Source organism: Nycticebus coucang, chromosome 14 (assembly GCF_027406575.1).
Source record: "Nycticebus coucang isolate mNycCou1 chromosome 14, mNycCou1.pri, whole genome shotgun sequence".
Taxonomy (NCBI): Eukaryota; Metazoa; Chordata; class Mammalia; order Primates; family Lorisidae; genus Nycticebus; species Nycticebus coucang.
In genome coordinates this window covers 70,032,450-70,056,348 of record NC_069793.1, presented here as the reverse complement: position 1 = coordinate 70,056,348, position 23,899 = coordinate 70,032,450, and the positions used below count along the sequence as shown (strand labels likewise).

General features: G+C 39.6%; 1 protein-coding gene across 1 annotated transcript in view; it reads right to left on the bottom strand.

Moving 5' to 3' along the window:
• The window catches only part of ACER3 (alkaline ceramidase 3), a 157,407-nt gene extending 140,611 nt beyond the window's left edge, over nt 1–16,796 (bottom strand). Inside the window, exon 1 of the mRNA XM_053560471.1 lies at nt 16,593–16,796. Coding sequence (XP_053416446.1) covers nt 16,593–16,695 — 103 coding nt within the window. The 5' untranslated portion in view covers nt 16,696–16,796. The remainder of the gene's footprint in view (nt 1–16,592) is intronic.
• Between the last annotated feature and the right edge of the window lie 7,103 nt (nt 16,797–23,899).

The following is a 23,899-nucleotide window of genomic DNA, read 5'->3' as shown; positions in this document are numbered from 1 at the left end:
AAGTTGTGACCAAAAAGAACAGAGATCACTTGAAAACTTACAGTGTTTAGTAGAGATCACAGAAAGTTTTAATAATGAAACAAAACTAGCAAAAGAGTAAAGACAACTCTGTACACACTCTCAAAATATGCTTTTAAACAAGACTTAAAAGGACTAGCTGATCAAAAGTCTAACTGCTGGCCAACACTCTTTGAAAGACAACAAAATCTAGTCAATTCAACAATATTACACTGTCTGGCATCCAAACAAAAGTTGCTAAACACATTTAAAACCAAGAAAATCAGGCCGAGCATGGTGGCTCATGCCTATAATTCTAGCATTCTAAGTGGTTGAGGCAGGAAGATCCCTTGAGTTCAGGAGTTCAAGACCAGCCTGAGTAAAGCGAGACTCTGTCTCTACTAAAATAGAAAAATTATGCTGGGCGCAGTAGCTTACACCTGTAATCCTAGCACTCCTGGAAGCTGAGATGAGTGGATTACTTGAGTTTAGGAATTTGAGACCAGCCTGAGCAAGATTGAGACCCCCATCTCTACTAAAAATAGAAAAACAGTAGTTGGCAGGTGGAGTAGGAGTAGGGCGCCAGCCCCATATGCCGGAGGTGGAGGGTTCAAACCCAGCCCCTGCCAAAAAAATGCAAAAAAAAAAAAAAAAAAGTAGTTGGCCATTGAGGTGCATGCCTGTAGTCCCAGCTACTCAAGGCTGAGGCAAGAGGGTCACTGGAGCCAAAGAGTTTGAGATTGCTGTGACTTAAGATGCCATGGCACTCTCTCCAGAGCACAGAGTGAGACTGTCTCCAAAAAAAATAAAATTAAATTAATAATGAAATAAATAAAATAAAATAGAAAAATTAGCCAGGTGTGCTGGCATATACCTGTAGTCCTAGCTACAGGTATATGCCTGGGAGGCTGAGGCAGGAAGAGTGCTTGAATCCAGGAATTTGAGGTTGCTATAAGATAGGCTAAGGCCATGGCACCCTAATCTGGCAACAAAATGAGACTCTATTTCTAAGAAAAAAAAAAACAAGAAAGTCAGTCAAAAGAAATAATGTAAAGATGACGATGATGATGAAGTTGGCAAAAATTTTAGAACTATGCTCAAAAATCTAAGGAAAACATGAATATAATGGAGACAAATGAACATACAAAAAAGGACCAAATGCACTTCTACTTCCAGTAATGACAGAATGAGATCCTACTGGCTAATTCCTCCTCAGGAAAAAAATAATAATAAAGTCCATAATAATATGGCCACCTGGAAGCACTGGAGAGTAAAAGAGAAGCAGACAGACTCTAGTGGGGAGTACACATTTGAAGAAAGGGAATGGTACAAATGGTACAAAATAAGTCCCCATTTTCACAGCTTTTAGCATTGGGCCAAGTATAGTTGATGCAGCCCATACAAGAAGCTATGAAAAATAACATCATAGGCTTTCTGGTCTGAGAAACCAGAAAACCAAAACCAGATAAAAACATGGCCACTGAAGAAAATGGAAGAATCCTAAAAGGGAGAATCCTAAACAGGAGCAAGATAGAAAAAGGATCTCCAAATTCTATCTGCTCATATATCTGATTAAAACATGAACCACACATGAATATAAGAGATGGAAAGAAGTTCAATTAAAGACAAAAAGTTGGTGGCCAAGAAACAGTTTATAATTCAAATTGAGTCAGTCAAAATAACTAACTGCCAATTAAAACAACAGAAACATTCATTAGAAGAAAAGATACCAGATTTCTACAATTTAAAATTCTTTAAGTCTAGAATAAAGTCTAAAATTACCTAACATACGAAGAACCAGGAAAATGAAACACATTCTCAAGAGAAAAGCGTTTCATGCTGAGCACAGTGGCTCATACCTATAATCCTAGCACTTTTGGGAGGCCAAGAAGAGAGGATCATCTAAGGGGAAGAGTCAAGACCAGTCTGGGCAACATAGCAAGAGCCTATCTTTACAAAAAATAGGAAAAATCAGCCAGGTATGATAGCACACCCCTGCTGTTTCAGCTACTTGGGAGGCTGAGGCAGGAGGATCACTTCACCCTAAACTTCAAAACTACAGTGAGTTATGATCATGCCATGCACAAAGCAACAGAGGTATACCCTGTATTATAAAAAAAAAAAGGGAAAGAAAAAGAAGAATAAAGACTTATTCCAGGGCGGCGCCTGTGGCTCAGTCAGTAAGGCACCAGCCCCATATACCGAGGGTGGCGGGTTCAAACCCGGCCCCGGCTGAACTACAAACAAAAAATAGCTGGGCGTTGTGGCAGGTGCCTGTAGTCCCAGCTACTCTGGAGGCTGAGGCAAGACAATCGCTTAAGCCCTGGAGTTGGAGGTTGCTGTGAGCTGTGTGATGCCACGGCACTCTACCGAGGGCCATAAAGTGACACTCTGTCTCTACAAAAAAAAAAAAAAAAAAAAGACTTATCCCAAGATCACCCAGATGTTAGAAAAAGCAGAAAGGATTTTAAAAAGGCTGTTATAATTACCCTCAATAAAATAAAATATGCTAACAATAATGAAAAGTTAGGAAATCTTTAGAAAAATTAGAAATGATAAAGAAGAGAATGAAGTGGAAATTCTAAAACTGAAAAATATCTCAATCAAATTATTGATTAGAGGGACCTAACAGACAATTGGAAATAAAAAAAAAAAAAGAGTAAGTGAATTTGAAAGCAGATCAATCAAAACTACCTAACATGCATATGCACAGAGAAAAAAAGACTTTTATAAAATAAACAGATTCTAATGAACCTGTCAGATTATATCAAGCACTGCAACAATATCTGTTATTAGAGCCAAAGAATAGGAGAGAGATAATGAGGCAGAAAAAAGAAATTTGAATAATGACAAAGTTTTTAAAAATGTAATGAAAGTATAGATACACGATCAACTTGCTGAAAGGAAATGATGTCAGAGGGAAATTTAAGTCTTCAGACAGTGAAGAACACTGGAAATGGTAAACTCCAAAAGATAACTATTTTACCTTTTTCCTTTTAATTTACTGATATCTTGTTTACTTTTAGCATATCAATATTTTGAGGTTTATAACATATATAGATATAATACATATAACTCTACCATAAAAAACAAGATAGGTAAGATATGAACCTACACAATTTGTGCAAGTTCTATCGTTTTCATGAAGTGGTCTGTGAAAAGCTAAGGTATATTGTGATCCCTAAAGCACTGATTTTCAACCAGTATGCCAAGAATCTTAGGTGTGCTGCAAAAAATTTTAAAGATAATTATTTTCCAAAGAATTTCAAAGCACAGTAAGTATACTCTTCCTTCTGCTCTTTTTTTAATAGTCCTAAAAATGCCATGTCAAAACATATAAAATAAGAATGGAAAGGAGATATAGAAAATTTTACTATTATCATTGGTGATTCCAACACTCTTTGTAATAACTAACAGAAGTAGACAGAAAATCAGCAAATATGCAGAAGACTTGAACAACATCATCAATCAATTTCACTTGACATTTATAGAATATTTGGCTTAGTCAGTTCAGGTTACTATAACAAATCACCATAGATGGGCCAGCTTATAAATAATGGAAATTTATTTCTCACAACTCTGTAAGCTGAAAGTCAGAGATCAGTATCTTAGCACAGTTCAGTGTTTTTCAACTTTTTTTTTTTTTTATCTCATGGCACACTTGAACCCATAGGTAAACTTTCACAGCACACTTAAATTATGTTGATCAAAAAAAAGAGTAAAAAAAAAGAATATACTTACTGTGCTCTGAACTTTTCAAAAATAATTTAATTAATGATGTTTAAAATTTTTCACAGCACACCACGGCACACTGGTTGAAAATCACTGGCACAGTTGAATTTTCTAAGGGCGCTATTCTGAGTTATAGGTTGCTAACTTCTCATGGTACACTCAAATGGTGAAAAGAACACTAGCTGGTATCTAGCCTCTTCTTATAAGGGCACTAATCTCATTCATGAGGGCTCCATCCTCATGATCTAATTTCCTCCCAAAGGTCCTACCTCCACATACCATCATATTGGGATTAGGGTTTCAACATACGAATTTTAGGAAGTCACAAACATTCAACCCATTGCAATACTACATGCATAAGCAGTAGGACACATATTGAAGTACATGTGGAAGATTTACCAAGATAGACTAAATGAAGAATTATAAGACAAGCCAATAAAATTTAAAAGAATTTTAATTAAATAAAAAGTATGTTCTCTTAACACAATGAAATTAAAATGAAGGCTTGCAAATCCCCAATATTTGGAAATTAGACAACACGTTTATAAATGGCCCACAGGTTATAGGCAAAATCACAGGAAAAGTAAAAACAAAACATATCAAAATTTGTGGCAGCCAGCTAAGGAAGTGTGGGCAATATAGCTCCCATAACCCTAGTTATTTTTCCCCAAGGCAGATTCAGGAAACCAAAAATATACTCTATTCTTTACCTTTTTTGTCTTGGAGCTGGCCATAAAGAAATTCTCTGATCTATTCTGTTTCATTGTAGGTCACAAACCCCCCATTTCAAAAGGTTCCTGCCCCATACTCTGAAGGAAGGAATGCTGCAGACAGGCCTAGAAGAATCTGAACAGAAAATACTTCCTGGTGTTCCCACTTTGTCCCTTTTTGCCCAATCACATTTCTACACAGTTGTCCATGCTTCCATCATACTTATCCAATGAAATTTTCTCCCAGAAACCTGTTTTGCTCTTCAGGCCTTTCAACTCAATGGATGAGGCCTACCCACATTATTGAGATAATCATCCTTACTTAAAGTTAATTGTTTGGAGATGGTAACCACAGCTACAAAATAGCTTCATAGCAACACTCAGATTAGTGTTTCATTAAATAATCAGATATTATGGCATAGCCAACTTCTCACATAAAACTAATCATAACAGATGAGGAGGTCCTAACTATGTAACTATAATAAAGCATAGGTTTGTTCTTTTAACTTACTTTGACTAGATTCCAATTCAACTAATATTTATTGAGCACTGAATGTATGTCAGGCACTTCACTGTGTGCTTTCACATGTATCATGCCAATTAAATCTCATAGCCCTATCAAATATCAGTATTCTTATTTTATAGAAACTGATACAAATAAATGACTTGGTAACTACAGACTTGAATCTAACAGGTGGCTTGGTTTAAGCTTGAGAAATTATAAGGAGCAAATAAGAATAAAAACAGTTTCTGAAATGAAAAAGTTTAACTTAGCCCATTACCCAGAATGATCATTTTTAAGGTTTCCTTCACATGCGGTATTTTTAACCTACTATTACTGTGCAGGGGAATCAACACCTAACTTGGTTTTCTAAGTTAGAAACCTAAGGTCCATTACTAGTCCCATGATCCTGAACAAATTGCTTATCCTTTTGAACTTGGTTTCCTTACATACAACAAGGATAACACCTATACCTCACAGGAGAAAAGATGTAAAAGTGCTAGGTGAACTTAAAGCTGTGCTTCTCCTAGTATCCAGACCAGCAGCATTGTAATCACCTGAAAGCTACTAAGAAATGCAAACTTTAGGGCCACATTGCAGATCTTCTGGACCAAAATATGTGTTTAACAAGATTGCTAGGTAATTCATGTGCACATTAAAGTCCAAGGAGCCTGCTATAAAGCACTCTGTAGGTGTTAGGCATTTCTTAATCATAATAAAATAGTTCATTAGAGGCTCTTTTTGTCCAAGGGAAGTCCTGTGATCTGGTACCTCATTAACAACTCTGACATCATCCCCTTCTTCAGCTCCATCATTTCCCAGACTAGGAAACTACTGAATGTCGATTCAAGCCTAGGCTTCACCACTAATTTGCAATGTTATCTTGGGCAGATCACTTCTCAAGGTCTTTTTTCTTATTTATGAAATGAGAAGGTTAGATCCTCAATTCCCATCCTGAGGTCCCTGGACTCACTGGAGTCTAAAAAAGTGGTAATTGAAGGAGGCAGGACAGTACCATAGTTAAGCACATAGCTTTGTAACTGAATGGCCCTTGGGTCACTTGCGGCCTTGCCTACTGTGATTTTGTGCAAATTACTTAACCTTCCTAAACTTCAACGTCTTTAACTGTAAAATTAAGAATATAATAGTACCTACCTCAGAGAATAAGCAATATAACATATGGTTACAAATTAGTGCTCTGCTAGGTTACAGAGCACTTTTAGGATGATAGAAATAATCTACATCTTGACTGAGATGGTGGTTATGCAGGTACATACACTGGTCAAAGCTTTTCAAACAATACACTTAAAACAGATGCATTTTGTTACAAGTAAATTATATCTCCAAAAACTAATTATAAAAGTAAAAAGTAAAGACAGGAGAGAATGCACTCTGAAGTCAGACTATATGAATTCAAATCTTCCACTTGCCACTTGCAAAGTGGAAAACTTTGAACAAGTTATTTAATCTCACTTTGCCCTAAATTTTCACATCTATACTATATAGTACTACTAACAGAACCTAATGTAAAAGAGTTGCTGCAGCTCAATTCATAATAGCCAAGTTGTGGAAGCAACCTCAGTGCCCATCAACCCATGAATGGGTCAATAAACTGTAGTATATGTATACCATGGAATATTATGCAGCCATTAAAAAGATGGAGACTTTACATCTTTTACATTTACCTGGATGGAGTTGAAATACATTATTCTTAGTAAAGTACTGCAACAATGGAAAGATGAATATCCAATGTACTCCACACTAATATGAAATCAATATATAAACAATTACATGTTCCTAAGAACAATAAAACACGATTATAGTCCAATTTGGGGATAGAGAAAAGTGGGAGATGGGAGGGGGGAGGACGTAGGGCAGAAGCAAGGGAGGGCATGAGGCAGAATGTTACCTAAAGTGAGGGTATATAACACGCTCCCTAGATGAGGGGCTCTTCTACAAATGGAACTTTGCCCTGGAAGTGAAAACAATGTAACCTAAATATTGTACCGTCATATTAATTTGAATTAAGTTTAAAAAAATAAAAGAGTTGCTGCAGAGATTATAATAAAGATTCTTATTAGATAATACATACATAGAACTTTGCATATTAAGCCCCATAAATGTTAGCTATTATTATTTCTGTTGGCTATTTTCAATATTCAAAAAATCACATTTATCCACAATATAAATATAAAATATTTTTAAAATATAAAAATATTTTTGTTTTCTTTTTTATATCAATACATTAAGGTAATTAGTGATTATATTTTACATGGATTATATCTAACCGTGTGGTGACAGGGTCTAGATCTCATCTGATGGACATTACATGTGTCTTTGATTAATTAAAAAAGGGATAAAGTACATTAACAATTATAATTTGTGTAGTAGTAATAAATTAGAATTTATGAAAGAATAATAGTAAATTCATGGAGCCATGAAAGAAAATAATAAAAGGCATCTTTATGATGAAAAGATTAAAATAGCTATGTTACCACATGTTATCAGCAATTTCACTTTGGAGGCTTGAAAACATTTGCATACCCATGTTCACAGCAGCATTATTCACAATAGCCAAAAAGAAGCAACCCAAGTAATACAAGAATAAAGAAAATGTAGTATATACATACAATGAAATTTTACACAGCCTTAAAAAGGAAGGAAACTCTGATACATGCTACCACATAGATGAACCTTGAGGACATTATATTAAATGAGATAAGATAGTCGCAAAAAGACAAATACTGTATAATTCCACTTATATGAGATACTTAAGAGTAGTCAAAGTCATAAAGACAGAAAGCAGATAGGTAGCTGCCAGGGGCTGAGAGGAGGCAAGAATTGGGAGTTAATGGACACAGAGTTTCATTTTTGCAAGATGAAGAGTTCTGGAGACTGACTACACACCAATGTGAGTGTACTTCACAACCAAATTATATGTACACTTAAAAATGGTTAAGATGATAAATTTGTCATATGTATTTTTTCACAATTAAAAATAAATAAATAAATAAATAGCAGGTATGGCAGTTCTCACAGCACTAATGTTACATAGCCTTCACAAACGTATCTATGTTTTAAGTTTTTAATAAGCACCCTTTCCTTGCATTCCAACATATCACATACACATGTCCATCACAGCATATAAAATAATTTACTGACGTCTCTGACTTGAATACTGTTCATGAAAAAACTAACTCAAACTGCACTTTTCCTCTACTCTTTTGACACAACAATCATCACAGAAGACTTCTGTGACCAAATGTGTGAGAATTTCTCCCCACACACCAAGCAAGCAACCAGTTCAGCAGTAGACCCTGGTTGAGTGCCCTCCAGTTCAATTCCAACACTATCTCCTGGAGACAGGTTTAGATCAGTCCCCAAGACTGCCCCCCTCCTTCAGACACCAGTTACAAATCTGCGCTTCTGGAACATCTGACTAATTGGCTTCAAGTTGAGTTTCCACAACCCCCTCCTTTTAATTAATTTCAATTAATTTGCTGGAATGGCTCATAGACTCAGGAAAACACTTAAATTTACTAAATTTATTATAAAGGATTTTTTAAAATTGTATTTATTTAATTTTTTTTTTTTTTTTTGGTAGAGACCGAGTCTCACTTTATGGCCCTTGGTAGAGTGCCGTGGCCTCACACAGCTCACAGCAACCTCCAACTCCTGGGCTTAAGCGATTCTCTTGCCTCAGCCTCCCAAGTAGCTGGGACTACAGGCGCCCGCCACAACGCCCGGCTATTTTTTGGTTACAGTTTGGCCGGGGCTGGGTTTGAACCCTCCACCCTTGGTATATGGGGCCGGCACCTTACCGACTGAGCCATAGGCGCCGCCCTATTTAATTATTTTTAACTGACAAACAATTGTACGTATTCATGGGGTACACAGCAATGTTTTTATATATATATATAACATATAGCAATTAGATCCGGGTAATTAGCATATGCATTATCTCAGACTTTTATCATTCTTTGTATTGGAATGTTTTGTATTTTAAAGAATATAAATAAAAAGCCAGAGGAAGAGATATACAGGGTAAGATATGAAAAGTCTGGGAGGCAAGAGCTTCCTTCCCCATGGAGTTGGTATGCACTATCCTTCTGGCAAGTAGATGAGTTCTTGCTCACCTTCCTGTTAGCTATTTAAAAGCTCTCCAAATCCTGGCCTCTTGGGCCTTTTATGAAGACTTCATTGGATAGGTATGTTTGAAGCATGGACAACGATGCTGAAATGTGATTGGACAAAGGGTAGGTTCTAAGACTCATTAGAGAAAACCAGCAAGACCTGTTTGTTCAGATTTTTCTGGTGTCTGTGCAACATTCCTTCCTCCGGGGTAGGGGTAGGACCCTCTCTGAAATGAGGGGTCTTAGGATTCACAATTAGAGTCCTAGCTTGGGAAGGTAATAGGAGGGCAAGAGAAGGTCAGAGAGCAAGATTCTGTTTCCTGAGGCCTGCTTCTCAGGCGTAAAGTGCCCCAACATTATAACAAAAGATTATTAACAAGAGCTATGGGAGTTGTGAGCCAAGAACCATAGACAAAAACATATCATAGTTACATTAAACCTAAACCTGTTGTACACTGAATTTGGCCTTTCATTTGGCCTTCATTCTTCAGTTAACTTATATTTTTGAGCTACAGCTGGAGGCAGTGCTGTTTGCCTGTCAATAACCCTCAGGGAAAAGGACTATCTTACTTAAGGTAACAACTATGTCACCACTGCCAGCCCACAGAGTCCCAGGACTAAAAGAAGCCTGACAGGTACTCACTTGAGGCTACTATTCAAGGAGGATGGTACAAAGACTGAGGAAAAGAAAGCCATCAAAGATGCCTTTTGTGGCATCTGTGCACAGCAGAAGCAGCTGGTTAAAGACTCTCTTGTGCTACAGTGGCAAGGAAAGAAAGACCCCCTTTTCCCCACCTAAGTGAAGTTGCCTAGCCCCTATAAGTAGGATGGGCAGGGAAGCAGGAAACCCATGAGAAGGGACAATACCTAGTTTGGATCATCCTAGCTCAAGAACAAAATAGAGATGGCTAGACAGTCATAGCAGAAGTTACCCATTCATTATTCCCATCTATGAAAGTCTTACCAATTGGGTTACCTCCTCCTAACCATGATGAAGAATTTTCAAATATTTCTTACCTTTCTGATAAATAAACCTTCCCTCAGTTTATTTATCAGTTCTTGGATATTCTTCTATCAAATACATTTTTAGAAATGCATTACACTTGAAAGTAGGAATGTGGGCTCAGCACCTGTAACTCAAGTGGCTAAGGTGCCAGTCACATACACCAGAGGTGGCAGGTTTGAATCCAGACTGGGCCTGCCAAACGATGACAACTACAACCAAAAAATAGCTGGGTGTTGTGGTGGGTGCCTGTAGTCCCAGCTACTTGGGAGGCTGAGGCAAGAGAATCGCTTAAGCCCAGGAGTTGGAGGTTGCTGTAAGCTGTGATGCCACAGTACTCTACTCAGGGCGACAGCTTGAGGCTCTGTCTCAGGAAATTAAAAAAAAAGAAAAGAAAAGAAAGTAGGAATGTGCCTGTTTGTACACATCTGTTTGAACCACTACAGGCCTCTCAGCTACTTTGAATACAGAGGTTATCTTTCTTCTTTTTTTATAGTCTAAGTCAATGAGAAAATAAGTACTCAGTAAATATTTGCTGGATAAATGAAACATTGTGAATAATTTTTAACTGGAATTTTTTAATTCCTCTTTGAGGCCATAATTAAAGCTTAGAATTTCCTTCTACCTCCCTTTTGGTAATATTTTTTCCATTAAATCAATGGCACCTGAAGCTCCACTTCCTGTAGACTTTCTACCTTGGCAGAAAGAATTGTCAGACCTAAATTTGAATACCATTTCTGCCATGTAAAAGCTGTTTGATGCTGAGCTGCTTACTTAAGACTCAGCTTCCTCCTCTGTAAAATGGGGTAACACGAAACATTCCTTAAGAGGAATGTTCTGAGGTTTAGAAATACATCAGTAGTCTTCACTTTGCAGAGTTCTAATAGTTCAAATTCCACTTACCACATAAGTGGTAAATTTTTAACTATTTAATTTAGTTAAATAGCGCCAATCCCCTACAACATAATTCAAATTTCAGTAAACAAGCCTGGTGTGGTAGTTTACACCTGTAATCCTAGCACGCTGGGAGGCAAACACAGGTGGACCGCTTGAGCTCAGAAGTTCAAGACCAGCCTGAGCAAGAGTGAGACCCAATCTCTACTAAAAACAGAAAAAATCAGCTGGGCATAGTGATACATGTCTGTAGTCCCAGCTACTTGGGAGGCTAAAGCAAGAGGATCACTTAAACCTGGGAGGTTGAAGTTGCTGTGATCTATGATGACACTTTAGCACTCTACCCAGGCTGACAGAGTGAGACTCTGTCTCAAACAAAACAAAACAAATTTTGGTTACCATTGTATATAAGTGTGAGAAGCTGAATATAGTATAAACTTCACTGCTAGATATTAAGTCCATAAATCACTATGTAAATAATAAAAGTACATCATAATCCATGGCCAACCAAGAGACTTCTTTTAAAATCTGTTGATCAGGGCATCTATCATTCAGTTCCTATACAGAAAGGAAAGCATGTAGCTGAGTTGCCTCCTTGTCTCCTGGTGATAAAATTACGTGCTATTTTATAAAATGAATAATAGGAGGGAACTGGGCAACAATGATGAAAGGGATGCAGAGAAATAAAAAGTGATAATGTTGGAAGTAAAATTTCAATCAAACCCAGGAGTTATATAAGAAAGCTGACAATGAGAATACTGACACTGCCATCATTCAAGAGACTATAAATATGCAGCCTACATATATTTATTGAAATTAAATGAAGAAAAATGTACTGACATAAATGAACAAAGTGGCTATGGGGAAAAAAAAAAGATGAAGATGTCCCAGAAGAAATGATACTAGCAAAAAACCCTCTGAATTAAAGGAATTTTTGGAGCTATTTCACTGCAAAGGATGCAGTTTGGAAGCTTTAGAAAGGATTCTCGAACAATAGAAGAAATATTCATTCCATATTATAAATTATATGATGAAAAGACAAGCACTGTTCAAACTACTGGTAAGTTATTTTACAAAGAAATAAAATGCTTTTAATTCTCAATGTTTATAATGTTTAAATCACAGTGTACTAAATAATGCTTTACTTTTTAAATTTTCTCTATATATTTACAACCAAGAGTAAGAGAGTTTACAAGGTTTGACAAAAATTTTTAAAGATTACACACAAGTCTTTTTCCATTGATTACAATATAACTTTTCCCATTGATTATTAGGATCACTTTACCTGGTTTTAATTCTCAAGGTCATTGTATGATCCCACCCTATCATGCAAAACAAGGACTGCCTCTACCAATAACTTCTGGCAGGAAGTAGCTTATTATTTCACAACTCAAGAGAGACCCTGGTCTTTACCAAAATTTGAGCTGGGGTCAGGCGCTTTTCCCCTGGTCCTTACCAAAATTTGAGCTGAGGTCAGGTGCTGTGGCTCACACCTGTAATTCTAGCAATCTGGGAGGCTAAGGCAAGTGGACTGCTTGAGCTTGTGGACAGCTTGAGGAGTTTAAGACCAGCCTCAGCAAGAGTGAGACCCTGGCTCTACTAAAAATAGAAAAAGCACTAGCCAGGCATTGTGGCACATGCCTGTAGTCTCAGCGACTCAGAAGGCTAAAGCAAGAGGATCACTTGAGCCCAAGAGTTTAACGTTTCTGTGAGCTATGATGCTATGGCACTAAAAAAAGGAAAGGAATATGAACTGATCTTGAGAGATGCTAAAAAGAGTTTTTCAAGAGCTGAAAGTGACTGAGAACCACTGCCTTGTCTGAACATGTAATTCCCCAATCTTTTCATTGTGACCCAAAAGGTATATACCCGAAGGCTGAAAGACAGTTGAAAGATAGTGCAATAAACTGAACAGTTATTGAATTTGTCCTTTGTGATAATATAGTATTTCATGAACGCAGGGGCAAAACAATGAATATGTGATAGGAGTAATGATTAGGAGATAAGATGGTATGGTAGCTTTAGAATCAGACCTCAACTTGAAAACTTATCTCTCACTACTTATTGCAACCTAAGGTAAGTTATTTCTTAAAGCTTCAATTTCTTAATCTTTGAAATGGGGATAATAATACCTTCTCTTTGAAATAATTGTAAAGATCAAAAGAGATAGTATTACCAGGCATGGTGGCTCAGGTTACCATAAAAGTTTTGAAACAGATGGCGTTATGGTCCATTATTTCACTTCCAAGAAACACAGTTGACAGCATCCTTTCTGATTCACCTGTGCAAGTTTCAAGTTGCTGGGCTTATCAGTGTTGCTGGGAGGGCTTCATTTGTTTCCGTCCATGTTTTGTGTATCTCAAAACTTTCGTAATAACCCACATATAATCCTAGCACTCTGGGAGGCCACGGCAAGAGGATCACTTGGGCTCAGGAGTTCATGACCAGCCTCAATACAGTAAAACTATCTCTACTAAAAAATAGAAAAAATTAGCTGGCCATGGTGGCACGCACCTATAGTCCCAACTACTTGGGAGGTTGAGGCAGGAGGATCACTGTGACGCTGCTGCCACTGCTCTCTAGGGTGAGCAACAGAGTGAGACTGTCTCACACACATACACAAAAAAAGATACACTAAACGAAGACATGAAGTGATTAGCAAAATGTGGCCCAGAGTGAGTACTTAATAGATAATAGATAATAGCTATTAATAGCATTACTATCCTTAATATTGTCATCAATATATATTATCGTCAATGTAAATACTAGTGATAAAACTGCATTTGATCTGAACACATTTTTTTTTTTTTTTTTGAGACAGAGTCTCATGTGCCCTGGGTAAAGAGCCGTGGCGTCACAGCTCACAGCAAACTCTTGGGCTTAAGCAATTCTCTTGCCTCAGCCTCTCAAGTAGCTGGGACTACAGGCGCCCGTCACAACGCCCAGCTATTTTTTTTACTGCAGTTGTTTAGCTGGCCTGGGCCGGGTTCAAACCCACCACCCTTGGTAAATGTGGCTAGCGCAGTAACCACTGTGCTACGGGCACCAAGCCATGAATACATATTTTAAACATATTATTAATCAGCATATTTTTCAAAGATTAAATTCTCTTACTCCAAGATATGAGTACTTTCTCCCAAGGTACATGTGCAAAGGGCTGCCAATATTCACTCATCTTTTTCTTGATACTCCTTAGATTCCTATGTCATATCCCTCCCTGCAGTCTACTAAGTTTCCTCTTCAGAGCACACTGAAAACTAAAGCCATTTCCCATTTCTCAGAGTTATCTGCCACAACACTAGTATCTTGCTCTTTCATAGCCCACATGACGTTAGTTTTTTTCTTTTGATTCTAATCCCAAACCTTGGCTCTAAACTAAGAGTCATTATTATCTATGTAGACACAGGAAGCTTCAAGGGAACTAAAGGCCAGCTAAGGCCAGCCCTTTTTCTCTACTAAACAATTATTTCCTCCTAAAATATTCACATGAGTTACTTGAGCAATGTCTGCTTTAAAACTTTCAGTGACAGAATGCCCTCATCTTTGCTTTTGCTTTGTTGAAAAAAAAAAAAAAGTGGTTCAAAGGAGTAGGCCACGGGCCCCATATGCTGGAGGTGGTGGGTTCAAACCCAGCCTCGGCCAAAACAAAAAAAAGTCTTCTATCATCCAGGCCAAACTGTTTCATGACTATATCATTGGTTAGAAAGTTTTTCTTTATGTTGAAGCAAAATCTTTCCATTTAATTTCTGCTCATAGGCCCTAATTCCAGATTCTAAAAAGCACTACAAAAGTTAACTGTTCTAGGTAAGAGTCCATCCAATGTTTGAAGACTCTTAAGTTCCCCTTTTCCATACACATTTATAGCTCAGACAGCAAGGTTTAAAGTCTGTTCCCACAAGTGGCCCTCATCCTCTGGACCAGGCATGGGCTTCTCAAAGTGCTTTAACAACAAACTGGGTAAAACATGTCCTTTGTCAACATCCGTGCTGCCAAGTGATTACACTATAAACAAGTCCTTGGCTCAACACCCGAAGCACAGTGGTTACGGCGCTGGCCACATACACTGAGGGTGGCAGGTTCAAGCCCGGCCTGGGCCAGCTAAACAACAACTGCAACAAAAAAATGGCTGGGCATTGTGGTGGGCGCCTGTTGTGCCAGCTACTTGGGAGGCTGAGGCAAGAGAATGGCTTAAGCCAGAGAGTTTGAGGTTGCTGTGAGCTGTGACCCCATGGCATTCTACCAAGGGCGATATAGTGAGACTCTGTCTCAAAAAAAAAAAAAAAAACAAGCCCTTTGCCCATGTATCTTTATTATCGTGTAAAAATTATTAATTTCAACTAGTAGTTCAGGAAAAGTGACACTCAGCCTAAATCATGGTCTCAAGGGAAGGGTATATATACTAAAGTCCTGAAAACTGCAAAACGTCTTCCGTTTTCTTTTTTAACTTATCTTAGCCAATTACTGGAACAGAATAACGTAGGATCATCTGGCATGAAATGCTTGTCTCTTTCCTATAAAGCCAAACACACGTGCCTGGGAGCAGGACTCAACAATGAAAAGGTGAGCTAAGAAAAATTTTACTTCATATCCTGAGAAGTAGATCCAATTAAAAGCAGGCAGTAATAGCTAGCCAAAGAATAATTCTCTGTACTTTGCCAGAAGCAGGTACCTGAAAGTGGGATTGAACGCAAACAACAGAAAAAGTGGCAGATTTCTCCCAGCCTGGCAAGAAAAATCATCTAGGAAAACAGACAAACACATACAGAACAACTGGGGTCTGGTCAGCAGTGCCTGACAGAGCAGCAGCTAGAGAAATGCTCTTAAGTCTTCAGAAGGTGCATTCAGTGGAAGTAGTGTCCTCAGATGCCCCCTAACTTCTAGGTGGTCAGATAGGACACAGGGGAGGAAGGACGTGGGTCCCCTCTGCTCTTGGGAACAGGAAGGTACAGACTAGAGCGCTCTTCCTTCTATTATACTTCTAGTACAAGACCATAGCTGAACAGCCGTACTCAGAGAGCGGATGATCTCCGGTACTTGATGATAGCTTGGGGGAGGAGGAGGAGGGGTGTTTGGATCTCAGACTGGTAAAAACTGTTCCCTGGAAGTGGGAGGAGGACTAATAAGAACAGAGGAGGAAAAGACCTTAAAATTTTCACAGATTTGTGTTAGGATGAATCGAGGGATTGTCCCCTTCTGGCTAAGGTGGTGGCAGCAACAGCAGAGCAGGTGTCCCGGTCCCTCATTCAATAGGAAGAGTCCTCCACTCTCCCGACTTCTCCCGCGGCCCGCCCCGACTTCGCCCCTCAGGGAGGAATCCCCATTCCCAGCCCCGCTCCTCAGGTTTTCCTCAGGTCCAGCAGGAGCTCCCAACTTCTCTTCCGCCCCCCAACCCGATGGTCCCCCTTCATCCTGCCCAAACCCCGGCACTCCTCACTCGAACACGGGACTCCCCGTCCACTTCCCTCAGCTTCCCCCCGGCCCAGAACGCCCCACGCCGGCTCCCCGGGTCGGGCCTGCTGCCTATCCTCGCGGCCAGGTTCGCCCTTTGCCTTCCTCACCCGGCGTCTCTCCTCAGACCCGCGCCCTCCCTCCGCTCCCTCCCTGCCTCAGGCCGCACTCACAGAACTCGGCGATGTACCAGGTCACGGCGTAGTTCTCCTCGCACCAGTCCAGCGTGGAGGTCGTGGGGCCCCAGTAGCCCTTCCGGTCGGCGGCGGGAGCCATCGCACCGCAGCCGCCACCGCCACCCAGGCGCTCCGCTAGCTGCTCTTGGCTAGGCGGGCTACCAGGCTGGCTCCGGCCCTGCTCACGCTCTAGCTCGCGCCCCGCCCTCCCCCGAGGGGCGTGGCCTGGCGCCGTTACTGACCCTGCCCGGCGGGAAGGCCCCGCCCACCGGCGCCTCCGGGCCGCCGAGCTGAGCTGGGCGCAGGGCCCACCCCTAGGGCGCCAGCGGGCCCCTCCCCTTCTTACCCGTGGGCGTGATTCAGGAAGGAACCAGCACCTGGACTTTCAGGCTGGCCTGGACCTGCCGGTGGCTGTACACTGGGGGTTTTGAATACCCCAGAGGCTATTTTCTGTCGGAATGTGTCTGAGTCTCTATTTGTGCATGTGTGGTTTGATTTAATTGGAGCAGGGATGGGATGAAGCCTTCTATCAAGCCCTTGCTTGATTAAACCTGTACATGTTGCACCTAAAATGTGCCCTACTCACCAAGGACCCAAACCTCCCCTTAGCTCCAGCTTCAAGACTAATGCTCCGTGGAGCTACCAGAGTGATCTTTTTAAAACACACGGAGGTTGCTGTGAGTTGTGATGCCATGGCACTCTACCCAGAATGACAGCTTGAGGCTCTGTCTCAAAATAAATAAATAAATAAAATAAAATAAAATAAAATAAAAACACACGCCCCCTGTGTCCAGCTACAGCAGACTTTGCCCTACCTGGGAATGTGCTGGTCCCTCCATGCCATTCATTGCTTTTGCAGTTCAGCTAGGATGGCCTTCCTCCCTCATCTCCATCTGGCTAACTCTCCACTCTTTCTTTACAATCCAGCACCCTGAAGCCCTGACGTTCACATCCAAGAGCTCCTGATCAGAAACCTGGCTTTGCATTCTTTATGGTTCTTAGCATCCAGGACTCTGCCTGACCACACAGTATGAAATAAAGAGTATAAATTAAGGAAGATACCGTTGCTATTTTCTAAATAAATACGTCAGATGCATTCAAATGTAAAACAGATGCATTCAAAGGTAAAAGACAAGACAGGAGAGAAGAGGAGTCCACAGCCTCTGTGTAAAGAGACCCTACCAGATGACAGCTGCAAAACCTCTATTCGTTAGATGCAAAACCTAGGAATGGAAGCAGTGTGTTTCAGTAGCAATAGTAGAATATCTGAAATTTTTCTTTTGAACAATAGTCACCGATCTTCTGTTATGTACCAGGCTGGCTGAGTGCTAGGAACACACAGTTACACTAAACAGGAAAGATCCAAGCAGGCAGTCTCCAGATAGATAAAAGCCATTACAATGTGGAGGAACTTCTGTTTCTAATCATGTTTTATCTCATCCTCTAAAATTTCTGTTTTGTGTATGTTTTTAATGTATATGGTAATCATGAATCTATCTAATGAATAAATATACATATATTTGCATACTCAAAATGAATATGCAAAAGTACTTAAAGGCTGATAAGGTGTGCAATCAAAACATTGTAGAGACCACAGTAACAGAGGGTGATAATACTCTTCTAAGAGTAAACCAAAAATTAGGGTTTTGTATGACCCGAGTGGAAACAACCCCTTACTTAGACAAGGCCAGAGATGAGGTAGGTGTTGGTTGAGTCAACCACTGCACAGTGTTCATTAGCAGTGAAAAAAGATATGTACCATGACCAGGACAGAATTTAGGAAAGAGAAATTCTCCCATCCAAGACAAAAAGTGCACTACAGAAGTATCACTCAGAAAGCACAAAATGAATTTTACAGTTCCTTCGGCAATGTCTACCTTCCTTTCTCTTTCTTTTTTTCTAAAAAACTCCCCTTGCCCCAACAATAAAAGCAATGCATGGAAATGTAAAGGACCCAATGTACCCAAAACTATTTTTTTTTTTGAGACATAATCTCACTTTGTCACCCTCACTAGAGTGCCTTGGCCTCATAGCTCACAGCAGCCTCCAACTCTTGGGCTCAAGCAATTCCCTTGCCTCAGCCTCCCAAATAGCTAGAACTACAGGTGCCCACCTGAACACCTGGCTATTTTTAGAGACAGGATCTCACTCTTGCTCAGGCTAGTCTCCAACCTATGAGCTCAGGGCAATACACCCACGTAGGCCTCCCAGAGTGCTAGGATTACAGGAATGAGCCACCGAGCCTGGCCCCCAAAACTGTCTTGAAAAAGAACAAAGCTGGAGAATTTACACTTCCTGATTTCAACATTTACTACAGGGGGGTGTCCGAAATTTTGCTAAAATTAATTGTAAGAGGTAAAACCAAAAAATTATTGGAAGTTTACATAAAAGTAAATAGTTGTAACCTCAGGTCAGGTAATGGTTTCTTACATAAAACACCAAAAGTACAAATGACAAAAGAAAAAAATAGATAAATTGGACTTCATCAAAATTAAAATTTTTTTTGCTTCAAATGATACCTTCAAGAAAGTAAAAAGACAACCCACAGAATGAAAACTAATTATTTGCAAATCACATATCTGATATGAGACTTGTATCCAAAATATATAAAGAACTTACAACTCAATAATCAAAAACAAATAACCTAATTAAAGAATGGGTAAAAGAAGATAAACAAATGGTCAAGAAACAAAAAGATGATCATTAGTCATTAGAAAAATGCAAATCAGGGCAGTGCCTGTGGCTCAGTGGGTAGGGCGCCGGCCCCATATACCAAGGGTGGTGGGTTCAAACCTGGCCCCGGCTGAACTGCAACAAAAAAATAGCTGGGTGTTGTGGTGGGCACTTGTGGCCCCAGCTATCGGGATGCTGAGGCAAAAGAATCACCTAAACCCAGAAGTTGGAGATTGCTATGAGCAGTGTGATTCCATGGCACTCTAGCGAGGGTGACAAAGTGAGACTGTCTCTACAAAAAAAAAAAGAAAAATGCAAATCAAAACACAACACCAGGATGAGTAGAATCAAAAAAACAGTAACAGTGATGGCAGTGACATGGAGAAAGTGGCACCCTCACACATTGTTGGTGTGTAACATGGTGAAGCAGCTTTGGAAATATTTTTGCAGAGGTGGGGGACAATGGCTCATTCCTGTAATCCCAGCACTCTGGGTGGTCGAGCTCAGGAGTTTGAGAACTGCCTGAGCAAGAGTAAGACCCTGTCCCTAAAAAATAGCCAGGCATTGTGGCAGGTGCCTGTAGTTCCAGCTACTCAGGAGGCTGAGGCAAGGGGATCACTTGAGCCCAGGAGTTTGAGGTTGCTGTGAGCTATGAAACCACCACACTCTACCAAGGGTGACAAAGTGAGACTCTGTCTCAAAAAAAAAAAGGAAAGAAAGAAATACTTTAGCAGTCCTTCCAGATACTAAATGGAGTTATCATATAACCTAACAATTCTACTCCTAGGTATATACCAAAAGAATTGAAAACATACACCCACAAAAAGAGTACAATGATAACTTGAACTTTACTTTAGAAATGAAAACAACATAATCTGAAAAAAAACATTTGTGCAGGAATGTTCACAGCCACATTATTCACAATAGCCAAAAAGTGGAAACAAACCAAATATCCGTCAGCTGATGAACAGTTTAATGAAATGTGGTTTACACATGAAATGAAATATTATTGTCAATAAAAAGAATGAAGTGCTAACACATACTACAACATAGATAAGCCTTGAAAACGTTATGCTATATCAAAGAATCAGACACAAAAGGGCACATATTGCATGATTCCACTTACATGGAACATCCAGAATAAGCAAATCTATAGAGATAGAAAAATTAGTAGTTGCCTAGAGTTGAGAGGGGAAGCAGGAATGGGAGGTGACTGTTAGTGGGAACAGGGCAATTTAGAGAGATGATGAAAGTGTTCTAAAATTAAATTGTGGTGATAGTTGCACAATTCAGTGAACATGCAAAAAAACCCCATTTATTATACATTTTCAATGGCTGAACTGTGTGGTGTGAATTATATCATAATAAAGTTATTTTTTAAAAAACTCATTAATTTTATGTTGGAAAATAAAAAATACAAAAAGTGTAAAAAAGAAACATACATAATCAAACCAACTAGCAGTTACCATTGTCAAAATTTAGGTATGTTTTCTTGCAATATTTTATCTAAGGATTTTTTTACACAATAGTCCTAAAATTGTCTTTAAATATTGTATTTTTCACAAGCATTTCTCATGCCATTAAAAAATCCTCAGAAATATCATAGTAATGGTTGCATTATATTTAATTTTATAGCTATACCTCAATTTATTTAATTATGATATTTATATTTTACCATTCTCTTACTACTGGGCATTTAGGTTATTTTCAAAGCCTATAATTATTTTTTTTTCTTTTTTTTTTTTTTTTTTTTTGTGGTTTTTTTTTTTTTTTTTTTTTTTTTGGCCGGGCTGGGTTTGAACCCGCCACCTCCGGCATATGGGACCGGCGCCCTACTCCTTGAGCCACAGGCGCCACCCTCTATAATTATTTTTCAACTACAAACTGGAATCCAAATTTTGAAACTTTTCAAGAAGAGTCCTACTGAAAATTCCTTTTACTAGTTCACAAGATGATGACAGAAATCCAAGATATAATTCATTTTGTCCACATGAGATAAGTTGTGCTATTTCCCAACTTGTAGAAAATTTGAAACCATGAAAACCCAATGTGTGGGCTCACCACAGGTTAAGTTATCTTATACTCTACAAGTTACCTCTTGTACAAGTTAGCCTCTCTTACAGCTCTGTATATTCACAGCAGTCCCTCAAAGCTGCCTAGCCATCACTCTCTTAGGAGACATGGAGAGTCACCCAAGGGCAATAGACCACAACCTGGAGAAACAACTCAAGCCTTCTGTGAAGACTCCCTGAACTCCAAGACTGGGTTTGGGTCCCTCCTGCAGCCCCTTAGCTTTCCTTTGTCATGGCCCCTCTTATACTTGCTAATAGTCTGCTCAGGAGTTGGTCTTCCAGACTCTGTCCCCACTCTATCTCTGTATCTCCAGTGGAAGAGTTCACATATTTTCAAATTTAATAGATAATGCCAAATGTACCAGTTTGTACATTTCTACAATAAACTTATATTTCAAATATAAAGTATAGCCATACAATAAAAATGTAATCCACAATGAAAAACTATATAAAGAATCACCTGGAATTTCATCACTTAGTAGTAACCACTGATAAATACTTTGGTGTATAATTGACCATGCTTTTTTCATACATATACATATATGTTTTATTAAAATAGAGTTATAAAATACAAATTACTGTGGAGCTTTCTGTTTTCACTTACAAAGCATGATAAAGCATTTTTTATTTAAAAAATAAATGTTTTATGCACTTGCTGATGTTTATGCTTCCAGAAATATCATTAGAGTCATCATCACTCCTAATTCCTTTGAGAATCTGAGACTCAACTGCCATCCTTCTGACCCTAGGATGGCACTGGTCTCCAGTAGCTAGACACAAGGACCACTCTCCAAGCAGAGTTAGTACTTCCTTCTCCTCACTTCCTAGCACTCTGTGCATTCCCCACACTGTGACCTCACTCCCTGTTAAATAGTTTATACCCACGATGCAGCACAAGTTCCTGGACAGAAAGTATCACCCACATTTCCAGTACCCAGCACTAGGCCTAACATGTGAACAAATTGGTAGATGTTTTCAAATTAAGCAATCTGACATAGTGTTAAGAGTATCAGTTCTGGGCTCAGCACTGGTAGCTCAGCGGTTAAGGCGCCAGCCACATGCACCGGGGTTGGTGGGTTCAAACCCTGCCCCAGCCTGCTAAACAAATAAAAAAATAACCAGGCGTTGTGGTAGTGGGTGCCTGTATTCCTAGCTACTAGGGAGGCAGAGGCAAGAGAATTGGTTGATTCCAAGAGTTTGAGGTTGCTTTGAGCTGTGATGTCACAGCACTCTACCGAGGGCAACATGGTAAGACTCTGTCTCAAAAAAAAAAAAAGTTCTTGGGCGGCGCCTGTGGCTCAGTCGGTAAGGCGCCGGCCCCATATACCGAGGGTGGCGGGTTCAAACCCGGCCCCGGCCAAACTGCAACCAAAAAATAGCCGGGCGTTGTGGCGGGTGCCTGTAGTCCCAGCTACTCGGGAGGCTGAGGCAAGAGAATCGCTTAAGCCCAGGAGTTGGAGGTTGCTGTGAGCTGTGTGAGGCCACGGCACTCTACCGAGGGCCATAAAGTGAGACTCTGTCTCTACAAAAAAAAAAAAAAGTTCTTGAACGTGGCAAACGTGACCTTGTATCCCAAACCCATCTCTTAATAAGCTTAATAAGAAATCCTCTTAACCTCTCTAAGTCCCAGTTTCCTTATCTGGCAAATAGGGAAGCAATAAGTACTCACTTAACATTTGGATTAATTTTTTTTTTTTAAGAAGATGCAAAATTTAGTACCTAGAAAATGGAAGGAGATGAATACATCTCATGGTATTATGGCTGTTAGTGAAAAAGCTTCCTCAGGGAAACTTCAGGGAATCATACTGTCCACGATGCACAAGGGAAACAGGGATGGGAGGACCATTTGGGCCTGATTTTCTCATAAGACGTATTTTATAAACTAAGAAGAAACTTGGATTACAGAGAACAAAATTTAGCCAATTTTGAGCTCCTTGAGATAGCCAGGTTTCTTGGGCCCCTAGGCTCCCAGGACTTCCCCTCACAACTCTCCTCTCTACCCTAGCCATAGCCATCTGCTGCCCTGGTCTCCTGCCAGCGCCATCTGTGCTTTCCCATTTGCTCCCCTGTTTGGGGTCTCCTTCAGTTATATCATATCTTTGCAAAATTTGAATAAGTAAAAGCCAGTTGACAGGGGAATAAGTAAAAATGAATTAGACATTTACTATAGAACGAGAGTTAGTATTGGAAATACAGAGTGGAATAACATAGCTCCCAGAACCTGATAATAATTTAACTGGTGAAATGAAATATGACAAGACACACTAAGTTAGCAAATTTATTATTTTTTCTTTTCTTTCCCTTTTTCTTTCCTTTTTTTCCTTTCCTCTTCTCTTCTCTTCTCTTCTCTTTCTTTCTTCTTTCTCACTCTGTTGCCTGAGCTAGAATGCCATGGCATCAGCTTAGCTTACAACAACCTCAAACTCCTGGACTCAAGTGATCCTCTTGCCTCAGCCTCTCAAGTGGCTGGAATTACAGGTGTGTGCCACCATGTCCAGCTAATTTTTAGGGTCTCACGTTGCTTAGGCTGGTCTTAAACTCCTGAGCTCATGAGATCCT